At 45.9% G+C, this 23230-nt stretch overlaps 2 protein-coding genes across 8 annotated transcripts; one reads left to right on the top strand and one right to left on the bottom strand.

Annotated features, from left to right (window-relative positions):
* Window positions 1-2137: 2137 nt before the first annotated feature.
* Window positions 2138-6508, top strand: LOC100548108 (1-acyl-sn-glycerol-3-phosphate acyltransferase alpha-like). The gene is made up of 6 exons (XM_003211643.4): window positions 2138-2806; window positions 3629-3762; window positions 4148-4323; window positions 4742-4837; window positions 4990-5062; window positions 6305-6508. Exons 1-6 carry the CDS (start codon window positions 2622-2624, stop codon window positions 6451-6453), a joined length of 813 nt encoding a protein of 270 aa, XP_003211691.3. The 5' UTR covers window positions 2138-2621; the 3' UTR covers window positions 6454-6508.
* A 1729-nt stretch (window positions 6509-8237) lies between these two features.
* Window positions 8238-22127, bottom strand: LOC100547955 (myeloperoxidase). 7 transcript variants are annotated; one of them, XM_085240993.1, is made up of 15 exons: window positions 22021-22126; window positions 21574-21591; window positions 21367-21444; window positions 20576-20669; window positions 19856-20031; window positions 17811-17934; window positions 16616-16745; window positions 15573-15773; window positions 15401-15491; window positions 14351-14511; window positions 13938-14190; window positions 12198-12368; window positions 10824-11061; window positions 10163-10377; window positions 8238-10058 (listed from the first exon to the last, which is right to left on the bottom strand). In XM_085240993.1, the coding sequence occupies exons 1-15, from the start codon at window positions 22073-22075 to the stop codon at window positions 10048-10050; spliced, it is 2016 nt and encodes a 671-aa protein (XP_085097119.1). In that variant the 5' UTR covers window positions 22076-22126; the 3' UTR covers window positions 8238-10047. The 7 variants fall into 7 exon arrangements, 5 of the variants coding, with proteins under 5 accessions (XP_085097119.1, XP_085097118.1, XP_085097117.1 ...); XM_085240992.1 differs by having other exon boundaries at window positions 15176-15491; window positions 22021-22118; XR_014887612.1 differs by lacking the exon at window positions 8238-10058 and adding an exon at window positions 10632-10738 and having other exon boundaries at window positions 10194-10377; window positions 15176-15491; window positions 22021-22125.
* Window positions 22128-23230: the final 1103 nt, after the last annotated feature.

Genomic DNA, 23230 nt, shown 5'->3' with positions numbered 1-23230 from the left:
CTTTTAACATTAATACTGATGTCTGTATAGCTGAGTTCCCTTTACTACCACTCTCCTTTTGAGCACTGATGTGGTCCCTGGCAGTGAGCAGTCCCAATACTTGGCCTTTTGATCACTTGTTCCAATCTGTTCCAATGGAGAAATTTGTGCCAGCAGTTTCCAGTGGGAACTGCCCCCATTCCATTATCCAGTCCTCTGATTTCATCTTGAAATAATTCCTTTCTCGCTTAGAAGTCAATCGTGATCTTAACTCCTCTGTCCAGGTTTGCTTTACTGACAGCAGTCAGATCTCTTTTAAGCCTTCTTTAAAGATAATGGGTAACTAGTGATAGGATGAGAGGGAATGGCCTCAGGTTGTGCCAGCAGAGGTCCAGGTTCAATGTTAGGGAAAACTCCTCCAAAAGAGTGGTGATGCCTTGGCACAGGCTGCCCAGGGACGTGATGGAGTCACCCTGGAGGTGTTCAGGGAAAGGGCAGATGTAGAACTTAGGGACATGGTCAGTGGGCTGTACTGGTGGATAGTTGGACTGGATGACCTTAGCGGTCTTTTCCAACCTTAATGATTCTGTGATTCTATGATTCTATGTGCTTGCTGTGAACAAGTTAATTTTCTTAATCTTTTTGCATTACATTAGACATCATCTTCTGACCAGCGTTTGGCTTAGAAGAGTTGTGAGTCAGAGTCATTGAAGCTTCTAGATGAAAGCTCATAGTACAATCAAGACCCCTCTCCCCCTACATAAGATGAATTTAAATTTCTCTGAAGAAGTTTCAAAGACCCAGGGGGAAATACCAGCTGAACACAGGTATGTTTAGTCTGAAGGTCAGGAGCTTCATTAGAGCTGTCATTTCTGACAACAGCTGGAAGGTTACGCAAGACCTTCTGGAATGGGAGTATGATGGGTCTTGATCCAACAGATCCTTGCAACAGAATAAAATTATATCAGAGGATTTGAGTATCAGTAGGTTTGGAGTCCAAGTGAACTGATTATCTCTCCACTGCGAGTTAGGAATGGTATCACTTTTATTACATCTTGCATTTTCCCATACTCGTAAGAGACATTACCAACTGCTGAATGCCTCACACACCCAGCAGCCTTGCACACTCTTGCATATCTGACATGTTTTTGAGATTGGTCCCTTCCACAGGCATTACATTACAGGAACCTGTCTCCTGGTAGATCAGGATGGAAAAACTGCTCATCAAATCAGTCTCCAGCAAAGTGTGAAAGACCATCACTGATCTGGGTAGGGTTAGTATGGGACAGGGCAAAGTTAATAGGCGTTAGGTATGTAATTGTGTCTTGGGTGCCCAACTCTGCAACAGCAAACAGAGCGGTGAGGAGGCTGTGGCTGAAATGCTTTGCTTTGGCTGCCTCTCCTGTGGTTACAAAAAATCTTTTAGCAGTAACTTATCTCCAGTTTTCCCAAGGTCACTGGGTAAGCCCAGGGAACAGGAGCACAACCAGTGCCTCCCTCTGTGCCTTTCCACTCTTTGTGAGTTGCTGCTGAGTCTTCTCCATTTTACTGTTCTCAGGGGTTTGATTTTGTTCTTTAGGCTTTAGTGACATCTGCTATGGTTTTATGGGTCCCCTGAAGGTCCTTTGAGAATCTGTAGATCTCGGTACTGTTTGGAATTTATCGTTGTTCATTTTGTTCATCAGTCCCACTGCACAGATCCTTTTCACGCTCAGTCTTTAGGAGCTGAAACACTGTCAGCACACTCCCAGGTTCTACTTGCAATATCCTGATTTACCTCTTCACATATGGAGTTGCTGTCTGAACACACGCCTGCCTCTGGCCATCGAAACGTCACTTTGTTTATCTCACTGTCTAGACACGTGACATTTTTTGTCACTTTTCCCACTCCAGCTGGCAATGTCCAATTGCTGAGCCCAGTGCCGCTAATGCCCGTATGTGTGGGGCAGGGGCTATCTGCATTTCTCTTACTTTTCTCCATAATACTGATTTCTGGTTTCCAGGACCTCTTGCAGTCAGCTCACAGTTCTCATGCACAGAGCTTGACACAGGAGCATGCTTGTGCCAGAAGGCTCCTGCCCTATAGAATCACAAAATCACAGAATCATTCAGGTTGGAAAAGACCTCTAAGATCATCCAGTCCAACTGTCCACCTAGCACCAATACTGCCCGCTGCCCACCTCCCTCAGTGCCACATCCCCAGGGCTCTGGAACACCTCTATGGACGATGACCCCACCACCTCCCTGGGCAGCTGTGCCTGTGCATCACCATTCTTTCAGATAAGTTTTTCCTAATATCCATCCTAAAGGAGGGCTGTGTCCCCAAGCATACAGCATTCAGCCAGCCCACAGCCACATACACACCCTCCACGTTACAGAGCCTTGCTATTGCATGTTTGCCTCTGCTTGCCAGCCAGCTCCCACACACAGCAGCTCTGCAGCTCCCTTGCTAAACCAGCTTTCCATGATTATATTCACTGTGAGCTCCAGCCCAGCAGAAGCGTCTCTCCTGAGTCTCATTCCATCATTGCACCACCTACACATAATAATCAGAAGAATCTAAACTCAGCTCCACAACATCGGTGCCAGTTGCTCATTTACTGCACTGTGCAACGCTCCTCTGGTTGACCCTGGGCTGAAGGATGGAGCTATTGCTTCTTCACTACCCATTCACTTTCCTGCTCTTTGCAGTTCTAATCCTTTGCTGGCTGTATCCTACATTCAGATACTTCTGCATGATGACCTTCTACCAGCTGTGGATCTTCACCATCAGCTTTCTGGTTGTTATCATTATTCTTCCTCGTGGCCGCAGCTGCGAAAATATGAAGTAAGTTGGCTGTAGTCTCTTTGTGCTGTGGGCACTGATGGAAGAAGTTGCACTCTGCATGGGAGGGTCCTGGGAGCTGTGCTGCAGTGGGGAGAAATTAGTTGTATGATGGAATGCACAGCAGCAGTGCACATTAATGCACAGGTTTTGGGGCGGTGGGTTAGGTGGGAGCTGGGGTCAGCTCTGCCACACAACAGCCCAGCACTTCGTGGCCTCCTGAGGTGGCACAGAGGCAGGATTCAGTCCGCCATAAGGTGTAAACTGCAGAGCAACATCCCACTTCTCTCTCCTCTCTGAGCCTCAGTTTTTCACTTTAAGAAATTTTCTTCAGTTCTTGACTTTTGAGTCTGACTTTTTTTCTTTATTTTTCCAATGGCTACCTGTCCTCCAGTGGCAAAGTCACCTCTCTTCCCACTACTTGGGCAATAGGGGTGCCAGGTGCATGGCAGGTTTACTGCAGCCCATATACACAGCTCAGCAAGTTGGACAGTGGAGTAGAGTACAAACAGGTGCATTATGAATTTGGGCATTATATTCAAATATATGTGGGCTGATATTCAGCTGATCCACACGACTGTGGTATTTGGAGTTGCTAGGCCATTGGTCTAACCTATCCCAGCCGGCTGTATTTGTTTTCTCCAATGGCAGCTGAAGAGCCATCGTAGTTGCTTTCCTCCCAGACAGACAAATCAAATCTGGGACATGGACAAACAGGCTGCTCCTCAGGAGAACTCTGTGAGGTGGGCTGGTCTGGAAGATTGGTGTTTTGTTCTTTGCTCAATTTTAGTTTCTCTTTAGCTCACACCTGTTCCCCTTTTCCAGGATTTTGCGCATGGCGATTCTTTCAGTCAGATATTTCCTTGGTATCAAGATAGTGGTGAAGGGTGAGGAGAACCTCAGGACTAAGAAGCCTTGCGTACTTGTGTTGAATCACCAGAACTCCCTGGACATTATGGGTACGTGGGGAACCTGATCCTGCCTTCCCCTCCTTGCTACATAGTTATGAAATCCCTAATAGCACAGGCTGCTACCAAGTCCTTCCCACTTAGCCCCAAGCCCAGGGTGTGTTCTGAGGCAGGAGAGCATAGCAGCGCTGAAGAAACTTCACTCACCCTTTGCGATAGAACTGGGATGAGAACATCAGCAGACCACAGTGGTGTCACGGTTATTCAGTGTTAGCTAAAGCTCTGAGTGGGAGGTTGGTCTACAAATGCCCAAAATCCCTTTTCCAACATCTCGCCATTGGGTGGGAGCTGCAAGCATGATATTCCCCAAAGCAGAGAGCTGGAGGGAACCTCCACGGAGATGAAAACTTTTTCTATCCTTGTTCTTCCCTTCCAGTGATGATGCAGATATTACCAGATCGCTGTGTGCCCATTGCAAAGAAGGAAATACTTTACATGGGCACTTTTGGCCTCGCATGCTGGCTTTCAGGCATCATTTTCATTGACCGTAAGAAGAAGGAAGAGTCCATTGCTATCTTGACAGAGGTGGCACACACCATGCGCAGAGATAACGTGAGTGGACAAGACTTCTTGTGGAGAGCAGGAGGCACTGGAAAATGTTAATCTTGATGTGGATGGAAGGTGATCTAGTTCTTTGGACTGTGCACTGAGCAGAACTTCCGGTGGGTCAGCCGGCCCAGGAAGTGCTTGAGGTGGAGGAATTGAATGCCTCTGCGTAGTCAGGAGCAGACAGATCAGTCCCAGGAGGACATGTGGTGGAGTCACCATCCCTGGAAGTGTTCAAGACACATGTAGATGTGGTACTTACGTTTGTGGTTTAGTGGGCAATATTGGTGGTACGTAGGTGGTTGGAATGGATGATCTTAGGGATCTTTTCCGATCTTAATGATTCTGTGATCCCATGTCTGTGCAGTGATTTAGAACAGCAACTGGACATGCCTCCATCTCAATGTCTTCTCCCCTCCTGCAGTTCCATGTCCTGATCTTCCCTGAAGGAACTCGCAATCACAGTGGCTCCATGCTGCCCTTCAAACGTGGGGCCTTCCAGCTGGCCGTGAGAGCCCAGGTGAGAGCCGCCTTCCTCCTGCCCTTTGGGATGCAGTTTGGCCCCCAGCAACCTGGTCCCTCACTTCCCTTTGGACTGAGCACCCATCCAGAAGCCTGCAGGTGGTACAGGGCAATTTATAGATTCACTCACTGTTGGCTGCTTCCCCACAGATCCCCATTGTTCCTGTAGTGATCTCTTCCTACAACAGCTTCTACAGCCAGAAGGAGAAGAGATTCACATCAGGTGAGGATCACCTGGGGCTGGGTGCTTGCATAGCCTTGGAGGAGCCCTGATGTTGGTGGGAGATAACCATGTGCTTATGTGGGGGCAGAGTCTTGGGCTTCAAAGGGAAAAGGTAGAAAAAAAATCTTTCTTTTTCCTACAGAGAAAAACAGCCCACTCTGTTCCTCCCCTTTCTCCCCTGATGCCAACCCAAAATGGGCTTCTGCCACTTCCTGTCCTCCCTTAGGCCAGCCTCCTCTTTCCTAGGGGCAGGACTTGCTGCTGGAATTCTCATTCCTGTCATCATTTGTACCTCTGCAGTCATTCCCCTGAAGGCAGACACCTCGAAGACAAACACTCCGCTATCTGTTTCTACTCAACTTTCTCTCACTGGGCCAATCCTGTCCCCTGCTGGTCTATTCTGTCCCCTGCAAGAACCTCTCAGTCCTGGAAGCATTCCCCCGCTGGCAGTTTGAAGGGAGCACGAGCAGGGGTTCCAGATGTTTAATGTGTTGCGTGGGTTTATGACCTCCTCTTTCGGGAAGCTCTTCTCCATGCTTCAGTTCACCGCCTTTGCAAGGCTCTGCCAGCAACACTTCTGCATCTTATTTCCTAGCGTACATGTGAAGGTATGCAAAGATGTTGGAAAGTAATACAGGCACTCCCCAGATGTTCAGGTGGGTGTCTGTGCAGGCAGCATCTTGTCTCCACTGGCCAGAACAAGGCCCCTGGGTACAGGAACAGAAAAGTGTGAGGACAACTCCCTAGTTTAATTTTCCTGTTTGCACCAGCCTATGCCTCCTGAAAGAGGTATGATATATCTCGGCAAACCAAGGATTTCTGGCATGGTTTCTCTCATCCCAAAGTGTATTTCTAAAAGAAAGAATTCTGCTGAATTCAGTATACATAGATCAGTTTGCATGCATTTTGCTACAGACCTCTCATTCTCTTTGCTCAGACAGACTCTAGGGCTACCATATGATGGATGACTTCTTTCCACCATTCCACATGGTTTGTTTTGTTTTTTTTTTTGTTGCGTTGGGTGTAGTCAGACATTTGTGCATGGTGGTCTCTATGGACAGGCAAAGTCTGGTTTGGGTTTTTGCTGTGTGCATCTGGGTTGCTACACAGCTGTTGGTGTGTGAAATAATGTCTTGCACCTATTTCTGTCTTGCTCCTTGGCTTGGACCAGTTGCTCTGCTATATTTTCTATGCTATCTTACAACACTCCCCCTCCCTGACCCTTCTGTCTTGCTCTTCCAGGAACGAGCACCATCCAGATCTTACCAGCAGTGGAGACAGTTGGTCTGAGCTCAGATGATGTTCCCAAGCTCACCGAGCAGATCCGTGACTCCATGATGAGTGCCTATCAGAGGATATCAGGAATGACAAATGGGGGTTCCCATGAGTGATCCCACAACCACAAAAAGGCCTGGAAGCAGAAAACACAAAGTCTACAAGCCTGACAGTGACAGGCAAAAGCATGGAATCATTTGATTTGGAAGGGACACTTGAAGGCATCAGGTCCAACACCCACAGCTCCATCAGTGCTCAGAGCCCCTCCAGCCTGACCTTGGCTGTCTGTAGGAATGGGGCACCCACCCCTGGCAACCTGAGCCAGTGCCTCACCACCCTTATTGTACAAATCTTTCTCCTAGTATCCAATCTAAATCTTGTCCTGTCACAACAACCCCTGCTAAAGACTGTCCCCTTTCTTACAGCCCCTTTAGATGCTGAAGGCCACTCTCAGCTCCCCCCACAGCCTTCTCCTGTCCATGCTGCACAGCTCCAGCTCTCAGCTGTCCTTGTAGGATGTGTTCCATCCCTGGGATCATTTTTCTGGCTCTCCTCTGGACACACTCCAACAGCTCCACGTCTCTCCTGTGCTGAGCACTCCCCATCTGGACACAGTGCTCCAGGTGAGGTCACAGCACAGAGCAGAGGGGCAGATGCCCTCCCTGCCCTGCAGGCCACACTTCTCTGGATTCACCCAGGGGACGGTTGGCTTTCTGGGCTGTGAGGACACACTGCTGGCTCGTGCCCAGCTGCCACCCACCTGTACTCCCAGATCCTTTTTGGCAGAGCTGTGCTCCATCCTTACACCCCACAGCTTATACTGATAGCAGGGGTTGCCATGACCCAGGTGCGGGTTCCCACCGCTCATTCTGACCAGGTCTCTCTGGATGGCACCCCTGGCGTCCCTGAGGCACATTGACCACACCACACAGCTTGGTGTGATCCACTAACTGCTGAGGGTGCACTCAATGCCACTGTTAATTTCATTGATGGAGATTATAAAGAGCTCTGATTCCAGCACAACTCACAACCAGATCCTCATCCATTGAACAGTCCGCCCATCCAGTCCATACCTTTCCAATTTGGAGACAAGGATGTTGTGGTGGACCATGTAAAAAAAAAAGTCCACGGAAGAAGAAAAACATTTAAGAGGAAGTGGTAAAATGGTGGTCAACTTCCTTTCTGAGAACTGTGCTGCCTGAGCTCTATGGATGGACACTCAATGGACAACTGGACAATGCTTTGTAATCTTAACTCTGAGAGCTTCTCTCCGTCTTGGACCCCAGGACAAGGTGGATCTTTTCTGTGACCATTGCTATGTGCTCTTCTCTCTAAAAGCCAACAAGATGGAGGCATTTATCCTAGAGCCTGTGGCCATCCTGCCTGAGGAATTGGTGGTCTTGTTAGAAGGTCCCTTGGCCCTCCTTTAGGCAAAGGGAGGTTTTGTGTTCCATGGTTGGTCGGATCTTGAAAGCACAAAGGGAATGTGCCCGCAGGACTTAGAGGCAAACTGCAGAAATACATCACTTGAAGTCCTTGTCTTGCCCTGAAAATCTCATGATTTTTTACATGTTTTTTTTATCCACATCCACAATGGGAGCTGCAGCTCCTGATTTCTGGAAGCTTCCTGGTTTTTCCCTGTCTTCTCTATGTCCTCAACACAATTTCTGTTGCAGGTGAGAGAGAATAGAGCACGAATAAGATATAAAATAAACACACTTTAAAAGCTTGAGTTTCAGGTACTGAGCTTCTTTAAACCATGGGCTGTACTGTGATTAAAAAGGAAAAGTGGTTTGTGTTTGTGTATGGGCCAACTTGGTGACCATGGCCTGGAATAGACAACAGCTCTCCAGGTTTTGGGACAGATGTCTGATGTGCCAGAGTGGATGCCAAAGATCAATGAGCTCAATTAAGTATTTTATTAATGCCCAGCAGAGCTGTCTCTGTGCTTCAAAATGCAGCTGACATTCTCCAGTGTCTTCAGAATCTGAAATCTCACTGTGAACTGGAAACAGCCCCCAGAATTATGCTTTTGTGCAAAATAAGAAGGACATGACAGGTGTTGTGATAAAGATTACATGAACTTGCTAAACTCTGAGTGGGGCAAAGAATAAGGAATTTGATTTAGAAGGCAAAATCAGCACGTAATAAACTGCAATTAAGAGATTATAATCAAGGACAACATTTGAAACCCGCTTCATGCAAGCGCTTTGGCTTTCAGATTCGCCACCCCTTCATGACCGGGTATAGAAACCATCTGCTTTGGCTGTGCCTTTAACAGTCATAAAAACATAGAGCACCTAACCCAGTCTTGTAAAACCCTGACGAGTTTTAGGGCAAGAGATGGCCAAACATCACTGTTCTGCATGAAGGATTGCACTGTTTTACACATCCGTGGGATAATCCCATCACAGCAGAGCAAACACAACAGTAGACTCAGTCCTGAGCTCCTCTCTGGGAAGCACGTGCCAGAGCCTCCATCAGCAGCAGTGGCTCAGCAGGACGGACGGGCAGCAGATTCCAAAAAGCAGTGGGGTGCCATCATTAGGAGTTTCCAGCACTGGTTGCAAGAGCAGGATTAGAAACTGCCCCTGAAGCAGAAAGGGCTACTGAGCATCAGAAGGTCTTTGCTGGGCAGCTACTTCTCTCCATATTTCTGCATAGCTTAAAATAGCAATAGGCCAATAGGAACATCATGGCAGATAGCCTGGTTCACCTGTGTCTTGTTTCACCTCTGGGACACCGTGGTCAAAAAGTGCCTGCAGTGATCTGGAACCTGAAGGCCCTTTGGAATTGTGCTTTTTGGGACAAACTCATGGTGCTTGAGGAGGTTTCACTCTGAGCTGTTGGTTTTCAATGCCCTGCAATTTCACTGCTGCCAGGTTATGCAAAGGCAGCTCAGCTTCCTCCCAGCCTGGTGATAAAAAGGCCACAGGAAGCGGCTCAACACGTCTCACGTCTCACTGACCATAAGATGAAGTTCATAAACAAATCAGGAAGCTGCTATTGTTCAGAGGGAAGGGAATTGACACCTCGGTTAGCTTTTCAAAGCAGTCACCACAATTCAGCCCTTACACCCAATGTCTTTCTCACATACTGTGAATGAAACTGACCATGGGAACTGCAGGGAGATATCTGTGCTCTGTGCAGGACAACGTGATAACATATATGTGGGTTGCTAGAAGGAAAAACTCCTTCTGCTCTGTCTTCTGCAAGCTTCTGTTCTCTTCACATCCATTTCCAGCTGGAAGAGCTTATGCCAAAGTACATGTAGTTGGAGACATATAGTTGGCTGTTCTTTATATAAAGGCACTCCTGTACCATAATCATGGCTGTGTGTGTTAGACTACTGTTGTGTCAGGCCATGCACTGTCAAAATAGCTCTAGATACTCTTCAAAATACTGTAAAGCTTTAGGGAAGACAAGGGGAAAGCAGAGACTTAGTCTGGCAGAGTAGAAGATTGAAGTGGATTGATTAATCCTTATTGATTTCTTCATGGACATCTTTTCTGTGAAGGAAGACTCAGGTTGTCCTGGAATAGATTTTCTGGCTTGGAATACATTGCTGAGGGAAGGACACATTCACAGGGACGTGGACAGGGTGGATTGCCAGGGATTTTCCATCTGGTTGATGAGGAAGAGTTATCTTCTAAGGGATGGACTGCAAGGAGATCAGGCTGACAGCAGGCTGAGTGGGGCTGAAGGGATGGTCAAAGTGTGCCTGGGGGCAGGATCACCACAATGACCTTAATTCTTTTATTTCTTTCTTAATTCTTTTGTATTCTTTCTTGGAGAGCATTTGAACGAGGGAAATCTCCTACGTACCTTTGCTGCCCCTCTCAGGCTCATCTTTCCAGGCTGAGAGATCGAGCATGTCAATCTCATGGCAATCAACAAAGTTCCCAGGACTGCTGGCTCTGAACATGTCCCTGGGTAACTTTTTGATATGGGTATTGTCACAGATCACTCTTGACATTGAGATTTTTGTCAGTTCTTCCAACTGCTGCGGAGTGAAAACTCCTGGGTTCTCCCACCAGAACCTGCAATGACATTTTCAGAAGCAACTTACAGTATTCTTGAAGGTGTTTAGTGCTGGTTGTTTCCCAAAGTAGACAGCTGGTGCATCTCTGCTCAGATCCACCTTCATCCATCAGGCAGTAAGCACTACTCTTTGGAAAGAAGTCTGGATTCTGCCACACTCAGCTGCCTGTACAAAGAGGCTGTCTCTTCAACATATCATCACTGGGACACAGGGACTGATCCTTCCCTTTAGTACCCTGAGAGCAAATCTCACCTCAGGCAGAGACTACTGCAGATCACCCGTGGGCTGGAGCTGGCATTCCTCAGCCACGTGTGTCTCTACAAATCAGCTGTTAGGAGAGAGCCCTTCGGCAACCGAGGCTGAAAGCAAAGTGTGAGCCCTGCTGCGAGTACTCAGTGATACGTGGGAGATGGGTGGGAATGGCATGCTCCCACAGCTACCTACCTGTCCCCATCACGCAAGTTCCTGAACTGGGTGCCAATGATGCAGGCCAGGAGGGGCCCAACTCTGCCCCGGGGAATGAAGGGCTCTGCAATTGCCCCAATCCAGAGGTCAATATTATCTGGTGTCCCATACAGGTCCATGAACTTCTTGGCCAATTCACTATTGCCCAGCACCTCAGAGAGCTCATCCACTGTTTGAGGCTGGGAGAGCCCACAGAAGTGCCTCCAGGCATTGTAACCTGCAACAACGGGGACAGAAGCTGCTCAGAGCCCCTGCTGTCCACCTGCCTGCTTACACTAAGAGCGAAACAGACCCCACAGCCCTCAGCAGCGTCTGCATCTTCCTATGGTACCTAAGGTTCTGGAAGACATTCTTAGCTAGATAGAAACAGTTACAACAGATGCTATGTCAGGGTTAAGGTGTAGTGTAAGTGTTAAAGTCAGAGTTAGGATTAAGGGTTAGAGTTGCAGTTAGGGTTTGCTTTGGGTATTGTTAGGATTAGGTTTAGGGTTGTGATTTGCTGCAGGGTTAGGGTTTTGGTCGGGTTAGGGTTTTGGTTGGGTTAGGGTTAGTGATTCTGGGTTGCGTTGGGGTGATGGTTTAGGGTCTGGGTTCGTTTTAGGATCAGGGTTAGGGTTTTCATTAGTTTTAAGGTTGGAATTTAGGGTTAGGGTTAGTATTGCTGCTAGGGTCTGGGGTAGTTTTAGGGTTATGTTGAGGTTTGGGGTTAGGGTTAGAGATAGGGCTTTTAAGTGTCTTTTAAGGAATGCATACACTAAACAAGTATTTTTGGTCTTCTGTATGCTCTGCCACTGGTTCAGCATAATCTGCCAATTCAAACCACATGGTGCTGAGCATGACTGAATCTGTTCTTACATTTTTGGGAGGCAACATTTCCAGGATTAAAATCCTAGCAAATAGCACCTCATGGTTGTGTTTACCCCCAAAACACCCATTCCTCTGCAGCACTTGGAGGCAATTACCACCGAGGGCACATGCCACTTCTGTTCAGAGCTGTGGGTTGTCTGAAGACATGGAACAACACTTGGTGGGCAAAGAGCATATGCTTCAAAGAGCTCATGTGAAAACTGAGCTTGGTCGATTGGGAGTGTATCTGCTCTACCCCTCACTCTTCCTTTGCAATACACCATTGCTTCTACTCATCTTTAACAAATTTTTCCAAATATCACATTTGCCTCCCAAACCCTTCTTAAACTCTTTGTAAATTACAATATAAAGACCTCTTCTCTGAATCTGACTGCCATCTCAAATCGAAGTATCATTTTTTTCCCCACGGGTGTACATTCACAGAGCTGCCATCACCAGTAAAGGAAAAGGAGCATTGTCCATAGGACAGGGCTTGAGTCTCCATACCTGGAAGTCCATGGTCTCTTCCCCGCTGCAAGTTCAGAGCTGCTAGATCCAGACCCATTATCTCTGTCTGTTCAAAAAGGTGGTTCTGCAGCTCCTCAATGAGCATTTGATTCTGTTTCATCAGTTTTGCACGATCAACCACCATGCCACGTATCAGTGGATCGATGCCACCTGCATTCATTGCAATTCAAAAAGAGACTTTTTGCCAAGTTCCAGCTTTGGTGTCTCTTTCAAGCAGATGGAGCAGCGCTGTGTTAGATATTTTTTTCTACTCTGAGCAGTGTGTTCACCTAGTTTCACATTTCCATTCCAACATATGAACATGCATATGTACAAATCTGCAGAACCCAGTTGATGAGGCTTCCCCTTAGCAACTATACTGCCTACTTCTCCCATTCCCTCAGCATACATACATCCACTTGTTACCCACCAGGACCTCCCAGTCCTCTTCTGCAGTGCTGCTCCTCAAGCAGTCAGTTCCCAGCAAGTACTGATGCATGGGATTCTGTCCAATGTTTTGTTTTGCAATTTGTTTTTGTTTAGAATTATCTACTGTTGGGGAATGGCTGCGAGAGCAGGGCGGACATGAGGCTGTGTACGAGCATAACTAGTGCGGCAGCACAGGGTGCATTCTCATGAGAAAGCATTAGGAGTTAAGATAGGAGACCCAACATCCTTGGGCAGCCTGTAAACAGCAGGCCGACATCCGCAGCTGTGCTCTGTGGACATGTGGGGGGCCGATGAGCGGATGAGCTCAGCGGCAGGTGTGAATGCTGGCTGAGCGTTGGTTGAAGCTAGGCACCCACCTAGCCGCCCACCTTGTGCTCCAATAGTAGGTGAACACGTGTGTATTAGAATCATATATAAACTCTGTGTGTGCAACAATAAAGTGAAGCTTGATCACTCATATTGAGTACTGTCGTGCTTCCCCGCTTGAGAACAATCTGATGAGGACGCTATCTGCGGCAACCTACCAGTTAGCAAATATGTTTTAGAACGTGAAATGTGAAAATGAAATCAGTTTTTGTCTCTTTTTGTATGTGTTTTTCAAAGCCATTAAGAAGACAGAATCATTAGAACACAGCAGAAATTAGTGAATTTGAATACTTCAGAATATTTTCCATAGTAAGATAATTCATTTTGGAATAGACAACCATCTTTCTTGGGAAGATTCCTGCCTGAAGACATTAACTGTCTAAGAGCTGGATCCTGCAACTCCCTTTAGAATCTTGAAGAGGGAGGGCCACCATTAGAAAGCAATTATCCCATCAGTTGGATTGGATGCGTTACCCTCTGACAGTTACAGAAGGATATAAACTGTTTTCACTGGCCTGTATTTTTACTGAGTGATACTTGGCAGTGTGAAAGAAGGTACAGAATTATATGTTCAGATGGAAAATCTGAAATGGCTTCTCGTGGTTGGAGTTGGTGCTTGGTAGCATTCAGTGGTTTGAATATTACAACATACAGCTTTTGGCAGGGCTCCTTCACCTGGGTTCAGTGCAGGGCAAGTGTTGTTGGACTGCATTTGGAGATATTTCTACAGCACCGTCCTGATGCCCCACATCTAGGAGACCACTGAGCCTCTTGGGGAGACAAGTCTGCTTGCAAGATGAATGGCACTATAAGCAGGGAAACCAGTTAAATAAATGGTGCCAATTTTTGTGAGTCTATGCATATCTGCACCTGAGAGTCAACTTCAGGACCAAATCAGGACTGCTGGCAGCCCCGAGTTCTTACCTTCCATTGTAATTCTCCATGATGCACAAAATGTCAGATGGAGAGGGACGTGGGAAAGTGAACCCATAGGCTGAAAGCTGTCATCTAAACGGGATACAAAAGGCTGCACTGAGGCATGACCAAATCGGAAGGCCAGGGAGAAAACATTTGACACCGTTGGATCCACAGTCTCATTGTAACCACTGTACAAGGGAATCCACTTGCTGGTCTCCTCTGCAAGCAGAAGTGGTATATAATCTCTGTATGTTATTATCTGAAAAAAATACCATAAAGGTAGAACAAATAATCAGCAGCTACAGCAGAAATGACATCAAATTCAAAGAGAACTTGGAATCTCCATGAGTTCTTCAAAGGATAATTTTGCTGCATTTGGAGGAGGAAAAACAATTTCTAAAAAGAGCGGTGGTCACTACCTGGGTCATGGCAGCTATGATGCTTCGACTCTCCTGGTAAAGCTTTTCTCCATCCCAGTGAGGATTTAACTTCCCCAGCTTTGTCACCAGGCGATTGTGCTCTCGGACAAAGACAGTGTGCAGAGCAGAAAGTCCCAAGTTCTCCGTTACCCGCTTGTCACCTACAGATGAAAGCGTTTTAGGAAACTGATCAACTGCTTTATATTTCCACAGCAGATTTTGATTGGTAGGGCAGATATGTAGTGTTGCTGGTAGTACTGCCTGTGGTTAAGTTTCCTAGCAGTCATCAAGTCATGCCAGATATTTCCAGCACAGACCAAGAATTTTCTTTCTCCCTCTCCAAATAATTTAGCCAAAACCATTGAAGAACCATAGAAAAGACCTCTGAGACCATCCAGTCCAGCCACCCACCTACCACCAATCTTGCTCACTGACCATGTCGCTCACTGCCATATCTCCATGTTTTTCGATCATCCCCAGGGATGGTGAAAAGGGGATTTGGGCAATTTGAACTAAATTGCACTTGTTCGCGAAGCAGCTGTAAATATCTCATTTTATGACAATCTCCTGTCTGTCTTCCTCTTCTACCTTAAGGCTTTTAGCAATCTTCCTTTGTATGAATGTTTGGTTTTGAAAATTTGACTCAGCTCCCTCAAGTTATAAACACCTTTGAGAGATCTATGACTGTGCTTTCAGCAGAAATGGTGGAGAAACATGAAGTCCCTCCAACAGCTGAAGATACAACAATGAGTCTCTCCTCGTGCACCAAGGGGCTCTTCTCATGGGCAATAAAAGAGTCAAAATTGCTCTACAGGTGCACCTTACCAGCTCTAAAGCAGGGGATGTTCATGCTCTTATTTGTGAGTACACAAATACTTTTTGTTTTGTTCTCGAAGGGCAATAATTCCAACCCAGCATCAGTAAAATTCTGGTTCACAGCCATCAGACCCAGCTGGTTTGTCTGGTTCCTAAGGCTCTTTGCCACAGACTCCTCGCTGCCGTACACCATGCTGGCATCAATGAAAGAGGTGACAGCATTGATTTGCTCACGAGTGAACGTCCAGGGATTGCACACAGAAGCTGACTGGACAAAAGGCATGCAGGAATTTGATCTCAGCATCCGCGGGTCATCGGGGGGGAACTAAAGGAAAGAAACATAAGTAATGCCTCAGAGAAAGCCTTATGGCTGTGTCTGTTTGTTCTCAGGTGGAAGTCACGGTACCTTAATTGGGAAGCAAGGGGACCTGAAGGTGCAGTCAGCATCGCAGTGAAGCTCTGGGTTTGCTCCTATGCCACTGGCAGGGGCCAAGTCTACATCATGGTTGACCCACTGGCCCCACTGCATGAAGAAAAGAGAAAGCTCTTGATCTTGAGTGATGTTCTCATTGGCTGTATGAGCAATTTCATTGGACACTTTTCGAACCTGCAGAAAATCAAAATTGAGATGTGTGTGACTGTCTGTACCAAGGGGAATTCACCTCCCAGTCTAACTCCCATTGTGAAACCATGGATAAGATGGTCTCAAATGAGCCCTAAAGAGTTAATTATTGCATTAAACAGAATAACATCATGCTTCAGTTGGACCTAAACTGGTGTGATATACAGCCTCTAGCCCTTTGGCAGCACCATCTTAGCTCTACGGTCACCCAGCCAAGCCTCACCTTACAGCAGGCCTGAGCTGAACCTGAGGGATGTGCACACACCCAGAAAGAAAGAAGATGGCTGAGGAGAGATTTAGATTGGATATAAGGAAGAAATATTTGCAATAAGGGAGGTGAGGCACTGCGCAGGTTACCCAGAGAGGCGATGATGCCTGCAGACACCCAAGGTCGGGCTGAAGGGCTCTGAGCACTGATGGAGCTGTGGGTGTCCCTGTGCACTGCAGGGGTGTTGGGCCAGATGGCCTTTAATGGTCCCTTCCAATTTGAATGATTCTATGAGGAGCACCAGCATCTTACTCTTTGTACAAAAATCCTGGCATACCTATAGCGTGGTGCTGCCTGCACCCAGCCTCAGGATGTACACTTTGGAAAATATTTTGATTTTGCCCATGCTTTGCACAGTGAAGTACTTGCATCATTTTTTCTTTGTCTCTGACGAGCACATGAGCCTAAGTAATACCTCAGTTTGAGAAAATTATTTGCACCTGAGATCACAGAAAAGGATCATTCATTTCACACTCTGGATGTTACCAGTGTTCCGAAACGATAGGCCATTCTATGATTCTATCAGTAACGTTATCCAGACAAGTATAACTGTTCTCACCAGTGGGAGTGGAAACGCATTATAAAGCTTTCCTTCAGTTGCTCCTCTGGGAACAGACACTCCATCTTCATATGCTGCTGGAAGCCAGCGAGCAAATGCCTGGTTGGAAACCCCCAAGTGAGGTTTCTTTCTGGAACATCAGAAGAAAAGCCAACACCAGTATTATTTCAGAAATGAATAGGCTTGTAAAGATAAATCATAGAGATATTAAGGTTTGAAAAGACCTCTAAGATCATCCAGCCCAACTCTCAACCTACCACCAGTATTGCCCACTGACCATGTCCCTAACAACTGGCAGCCCTTGGTCCATGTCTGACCACTCCAGTAGCAGGGGTGATAGCCAGGAAACATTGAGAAGTAAGCAATACCAAGATAATTACCGTGGATAAAAATAAACTTTTTAACATCAAGAAAAGATTCCTGATGACATACTAATTTTATTTGGAATTTCTGTCTCTGTAGCATCTCTGTCTCTGCTGCTGCTCCACACAAACTCAGTCTCACAGTATGGCCATCTCCAGCTATCAGAGCCATGCTTTTGTCCACCTGAGGCCACTAACCATCTTGGAAATCCTCTGTTGAATCCTACCCAGTTTTTGCACATCCCTCTTGAATTGTGAGGTGTTCAAACCTGGAGGACCTCCAAACTGCAGGTCAAATGATATGATCCAGGTCCGTTGACCTTATTTGAAGTGTGAATGCACAATGAGAGAACTGCTGAACATACCTGGTGCTATCTCATGGTGTGTGTATTTCAAGTTGAGCAAGAGCCTTTAAAAACATTCCCATGTCACAGTGTGACATACTTGGTGGGGTGTATTGATATTCACAGCACTCATGAGACACATGCTTTTAAAAATATTGCTTGTGTACTCAGTCTAAGACATGTGAAGTTTGAAATCAGCACTCTCACCAAATTCAAAGTGTGATGTCTCCCAATGGCTGAAGGAATTAATACTGTTGTGCCACAGAAGAGACAAGGTAGTATTCTGGGGCCTCAAGCAGAGAGAGGGGCTGGATTTCATGGCTCCCAGATCTTCTTTTCTCAACTTTTCACCTTCCCTCACTCCCAAGAAGTTCTTGGGAAGCAGCACATGGAGAGCGATGGATTCATATCTGCTGTTTTCAAGACATGATTTTTTTTTCCTGCCCGTACTAAGCAGAAAGGAAACGTCAGTTACATCACAGGTCCTACCTGTTGTTGCACTCTCCAGTAATGGTCCGGTAAATGTCAAACTCTGGGCATTTAATGGAGCGAATCTGATAGCCACAGCCAGTTTCTTTGGAAATCATCTCCTTCTGTTTCCTATCCAATATGTCTGTGAAAGAAATGGTGCAAAATGACATCTGCTCTTAACAAATTCTATTTTATCATCTCAGCATTCTCAGCTGATGATTGAAATTTTCTGTATTATTAGTAATGTCAGCACCCACTGCGCCAGCATCTAATGTTATTTCAAGCTTCCTCCAATTTAAAGCAGGAGAAAACACACTCTTGCTGTGGAATACATTCTGTCACTACCAGAATCTGTCTACTTCACCTCTCAGCAGCACAAGAGCCTCGGTAGGGATCACAGAGCAGGTCTGCACTGAGTGTCAGCAACAGAATCCCACCAACGCTACTTCTCAGGGATTTTAAATGTCCAGTGGCTTCAGTGAGCTCAGTGACTGAGCTTAATGACTCATCCACGAAGAAGGTTCATGCAGTGTCTTTAGGTGCCCAGAGTTAAACAGAGACTATCCTAGGGGTAGTTACATTGACAGAACTCAGGTCATGACTCAAATGGAGGTCTCCACTTATCCTAATTTTGTTACAGAATTCAATTTTGTTAGTTCCATGGCATTTAGTGGTATAAGAGCACATATGCAAAAATATGCTGTGAACCAGCTGATACTCAGAACCTGAATTCCCCAGAATAACTTCTGCCTCTGAGTCTCTCTCTGTGCCACATACCATCAGCTCATCCAGAGTCACTCTGCTCTAGTAGCTAAATCCACCCCTATAAGCAGAGTCTGTGCAGAGTCCAGTATGTGCTGCAGTGGCGCAGCTGCCCAGGGAGCTGATGGTCACTGACCTCGGAGGTGTTCCAGAACCATGGAGATGTGGCACTGAGGGACGTAGTTATGGGAATGGTGGTGTGGGCTGGGGTTGGACTTGGGGATCTGGGAGGACTTTTCCAACCTTAATGATTCTGTGATTTAGTGATGCCCTCCTCAGCCAGCTGCCAAGAATGTGGGTTAAAACACCTTCAGCCAAGTGCCTTTATGTCTCTAATGAATTGCTGTTCAACCCCAAAACTTAACCCATGTGCAGTCAGCTTCAGGTGGGACAAACCTACCCCAAGAAAAGGGTCTGATGAGATGTGAGACATAGTTAGTAGTGGGATGGTGAGGCTTAGAAGTGAGAGATGACACCATAGAGCTCAGCTCTAATGAAGTCTTTCACACTGACAGATCGCCCATGTCAGCTTGGTGAATGCAGCCCCATCCACAGAAGAGCTGCACTGCAGCACAGTGCTGAGCCCAGAGAGACCACTGAGCTGTGGCAGGGTTTAGCTCTAATCAGCAAGGTTATACGACAGTTCTTTTCTTTGTTCTAGTAATTAATCCACTGGGAAGAAGGCAGGGTGTACCACGCAGACCTCTGAGAGGATTTGAAGAACTCAGTTTGATATCTCAGAAACATTCAGTCAAAACAGGGAAGAAATTGCTAGTCTGTGGACTGGGCCACCTAAAGGCATGCTAGCTGTGAGCTGGGTCAGAACTGTGGAGATACAACATCCTCTTAACTTCTGGATTTTCACTGTTAAGTTGAGGCCTAAACACTTCTGTGTATCGGCAGTGGATCAGCTCAGAAAGTGCAGTCTCCTGTCGCTCAGCCATTATGCCTCAGATTTATCCCACTGATTTTTAGCAATCCTGTTACTATTCCACTCACCCTCGCTTGGTATTATCATCAGAGACGGGAGCTGAGATAAGCAGTGCCAAAGCTGAGGACTGAAACACCAGGTGGTCTGGGTCTGCCTCTGAGCATGGTTGTCTTTCAGCCCCTGCACACCCAGCACCCTTCAGGCAGGTGACACCAGCTGGCACTCTGGGGAAGGGTTTCCTGACCAGCGATCAGGATCGTGGCAGGGCTTTGTAATCAGCAACCTGGGTCAATGCAGAGCTGCTCTTTGACACTCATGCTGTGATAGCTTCTCCTTTGTTGGCAAGATACTTTGGTCTACAACGCATTACCTGTAATGTTGAATCTCATCCTCCCAGACTGCTGCAGCTTTCTTTTGAGGAGCTTCAAAGTAGTTTCCAAGTAGTCGGCAGCACGGACTGCAGATCTGGTTCTTCCTACTGGATCCTTTAAGTGCTTCAGGAAATCTGCTGGGCTGGCAAACTCGTCCCCTAGTTTTTGCTGTAAGCTAAACAGAACAGAGCTTCATGGACTGCCTACTCTGTAAACACCTCCTCTGCCCTGTGGGGCTGGTGTACTTAGATGTGATGGAACTAGCAGGTCCCCGGCACGCTGTGCTCTTCTACAACAACCTGAATGCTCCTCAGATTTGCACATCTCCTCTCTCAGTAAAATTCTGGGATCGTGACTCATCATCGTGATTCCTTTCGGGTTTGCTTTATATCCTTGTCAGAATGAGACCTGTTAATCTATGTGAAAAGCTATAAAAATTGGTAAACTGAGTTTTTCAGTGACAGGATGTTACATTTAGGATGTCACAGTATATATTCTATGAGCAGAGACAATCTTGGATATGTTGCTTCTGTTCCTGGCCACATGGATCATTTGTAGAGACCCTTCCCCAGAGGTCAACCTGCTCTGCCACACCACCAGCATCCACCTCTGACACCATGGGCCAACATCATAAAACAGAAGGTATTACTTTCGGAGCAGGCCTCATAGGTGATCTCTTCCTGCCTTATAACTGGAGCTTTCATGCAAAAAGGACTCACCACTTCCGAGCACGTAAATACGCTGCATCCACCTGCTGCTTGGCTTCACTGATGCTCCTCAGGAGAAGTGAGTCTGATAGAACTTCTGAGCCCTCTACTCAAAAAGAGGGAAATAAAAAGAAGCTGAGGATAGGCTGCCTGTGCGCTAGGAGCTCTACATCCCACCGCATCACGTTCCCACTATATTCTAGTTTACATTAATACCTTTATCTCTGTTCCTCTCCCTCATCTACCTTACACCACTGCTGAGTTCTGAAAATCATGGGACTACAGATGACCACCAAATTATAATTTTTTATCCAAGTCAAACTTGACTCTCTTGACTTCAAGAGGTTTTTAGGGAGTTAACTTTCACCTTTCTTATTCAAGGTATTCCTCTCTTTAAAGAGGGATATTCACTTGGGACGTGCCTAGAAGAAACCTGATACATGGTCTGTGACCAATCTTCCTGCCATAAAAAGATACTCATGTCCTTGAGAGACCCAACACAGATAATTTTCTTAGGCACTGACTTCGCTGTTAATGGGTAAATTTCAAATATATTGGATATATTTCAAATACATTAAAGTCATTTTCCCTGGAGGTGTTCAAGAACTGTGGAGATGTGCCACTGAGGGACGTGGTCAGAATGGGATGGGTTGGGGTTGGACTTGGTGATCTTAGAGGTCTTTTTCAACTTTAATGATTCTACAATTCTATATTGAAACTGTAACTAGGTAATCAGAATCCCCCACCCAACACCACACCTCTTCAAGCAAAAGAGCAGCAGAGAGAGAAAAACAGAAAATTACTGTTTAATGAGGAGTCTGATGCCCCAGCTGAGCAGAATGTGATGAGGGATCCTAGGAGAGCAATTCCCAGTTTTATACCTGGAGGGAAACAACATCATTCTCAGTTCACTGTAAGTGAACATGCAGGGATTCTCTGAAGCATCAGAAGAGATTGACTGATGTGCACAGGTCCTCCAGAATGTGTGTGTATATACATAGCATACATACAATGGCATGGTGGCTTCCCTGGAAGGAGATACTTAATTAAAAGATTGCAGGTTTTTTTTTAATAAATATATAAATATATATTTATAAAATTTAAAATTTATTTAAATATATAATATATAAATATATATATATATATACATACACACGCACACACATAAAAGTCATTTTGTCTACATTTTAACTGTTTAAAACAGGAAATAAAAGCAAAATAAGGAAGAATTAATGAACTTGTTGCAGTGGGGAGGGAGGAGAGCTCTCTTTTCCCACTTCTCAAAATAAGTGTGTTTCAGCTATGCTGGGAGAAAGAATTAAGAATAAATAATGGCCCCTCATGCCCTACTCTATCCTCTTATCTCCTTGTGCTCAGCCAAGGAATGCATCAATACCAATAGCAGTAACATCAAAATGGCTAAATACAGATTTAGAAATAAAAAGCACTCATCTTACCTGCCATCTCTGCAGAACTGGTGAGACTAGGAAAGCAGCCGGTCTTATATGGCATCTGCAGTAGGGCAGAAATCAGCTGGGTCTGACCTGGGAGTGGCCAAATGGGGAGAACCTGGGAACAAGTTGAGCCAAAAGGAAATATCTACTGGCCGGTTTGCCTGGATTGAGAAAGGTGCACACTTCTCCATCCCTTTTTTGTAAATGCTGACTTTTTTGCAAACCAGCTAAAAAGGGGAAAAGAATAAAGACACACAGCTCTTTTTTACTAGGTGAAAGGGACTATCTGAATTTTATGAAAGTAAACAATGGCGGTGGGAGTTTAAAGGAGTCAGATCACCAGTGATTTGGAAATGAAAATAAAATTAATGCTGATCCTTGTGGATGGCAAAGACTGGACAAAGAACAGTGCAGTTGCACAAGCAGGATGAAGCAGGAGGAGGAAGGGCTGCACTTCCATGGGTGGACAAGAAGGTGAGAGAAAGAATTGACTTCTTTGAACAGCAGTCAAGATTGCTTCAAAAAACAGAGCTGATGACTGCAATGGGAAAAAAGTGCTACACATGTCACTTGTGCCTGGTAGAACTGCCACCACAAAAGAGCACTGTGGTTTAAATTCAGTTTAAGTAACCAACTCTTTAGGCTCAAACAAGCCCTTAGAGAAGCCCATCAATTTACCAGAAGGGAGATTAAGTACTTAGAGTACTTAGAGTTTGCATGCACTTTAACACGCCTTATCAGCGATGAAGAGTTTAAAGCAAAGCCTAGTGCCAAAATGAGGGGTACACACCTGTCCCTGCTCTTCCTCCAGCACTCTACCCACAGTCTTCTCTTCTTCAGTGCAGGAGCAGCACCTCCAGGCTGTGCAAACCATTTGGGGATGTGAAATCCCTACTTCTGCTGCACTGTGGATTGTCTCTGCATTCTACTGTGGAGTGAGGAACAACTGCAGACTCATCTAATTTGAACGAAAAGATTATCAATTGGAAATAAGACAAATATTATGAAAGATAAGAAAGAACCATCATCAAACAAGATTTCTATACTGCATTCATCTTTAATCTCTTGGTAAGATCAGTTCAAGATCAGATAGAAGAGATGGGTGAGTGCAAGCATGTTATTGTGGAGTAATAAACGCTGCTTGCCAATAGTTCAAGGAGCTCAAAACTTCCGATGATAAAAGGACTAAAGCCATAAAGTGGAATTGCCAAAT

This window comes from Meleagris gallopavo, chromosome 21 (assembly GCF_905368555.1).
Source record: "Meleagris gallopavo chromosome 21, MGAL_WU_HG_1.1, whole genome shotgun sequence".
In the NCBI taxonomy this organism is placed as follows: domain Eukaryota; kingdom Metazoa; phylum Chordata; class Aves; order Galliformes; family Phasianidae; genus Meleagris; species Meleagris gallopavo.
Note: the sequence above shows the minus strand (reverse complement) of the source record. Positions and strands in the feature narration are given on the sequence as shown.

Bases quoted from the DNA above. Each gene is read 5' to 3' on its own strand.
- LOC100548108 (XM_003211643.4), top strand. From the start codon at position 2,622: ATGGAGCTATTGCTTCTTCACTACCCATTCACTTTCCTGCTCTTTGCA. The intron at 2,807-3,628 runs GTAAGTTGGCTG...CCCCTTTTCCAG, and splicing joins CGCAGCTGCGAAAATATGAA to GATTTTGCGCATGGCGATTC. The intron at 3,763-4,147 runs GTACGTGGGGAA...CTTCCCTTCCAG, and splicing joins GAACTCCCTGGACATTATGG to TGATGATGCAGATATTACCA.
- LOC100547955 (XM_085240992.1), bottom strand. From the start codon at position 22,075: ATGCCATATAAGACCGGCTGCTTTCCTAGTCTCACCAGTTCTGCAGAG. The intron at 20,670-21,366 runs GTAATTTTCTGT...CTTTTTGAGTAG, and splicing joins ATCAGACTCCTCATTAAACA to AGGGCTCAGAAGTTCTATCA. The intron at 15,492-15,572 runs GTACCGTGACTT...TCTTTCCTTTAG, and splicing joins CCCCTTGCTTCCCAATTAAG to TTCCCCCCCGATGACCCGCG.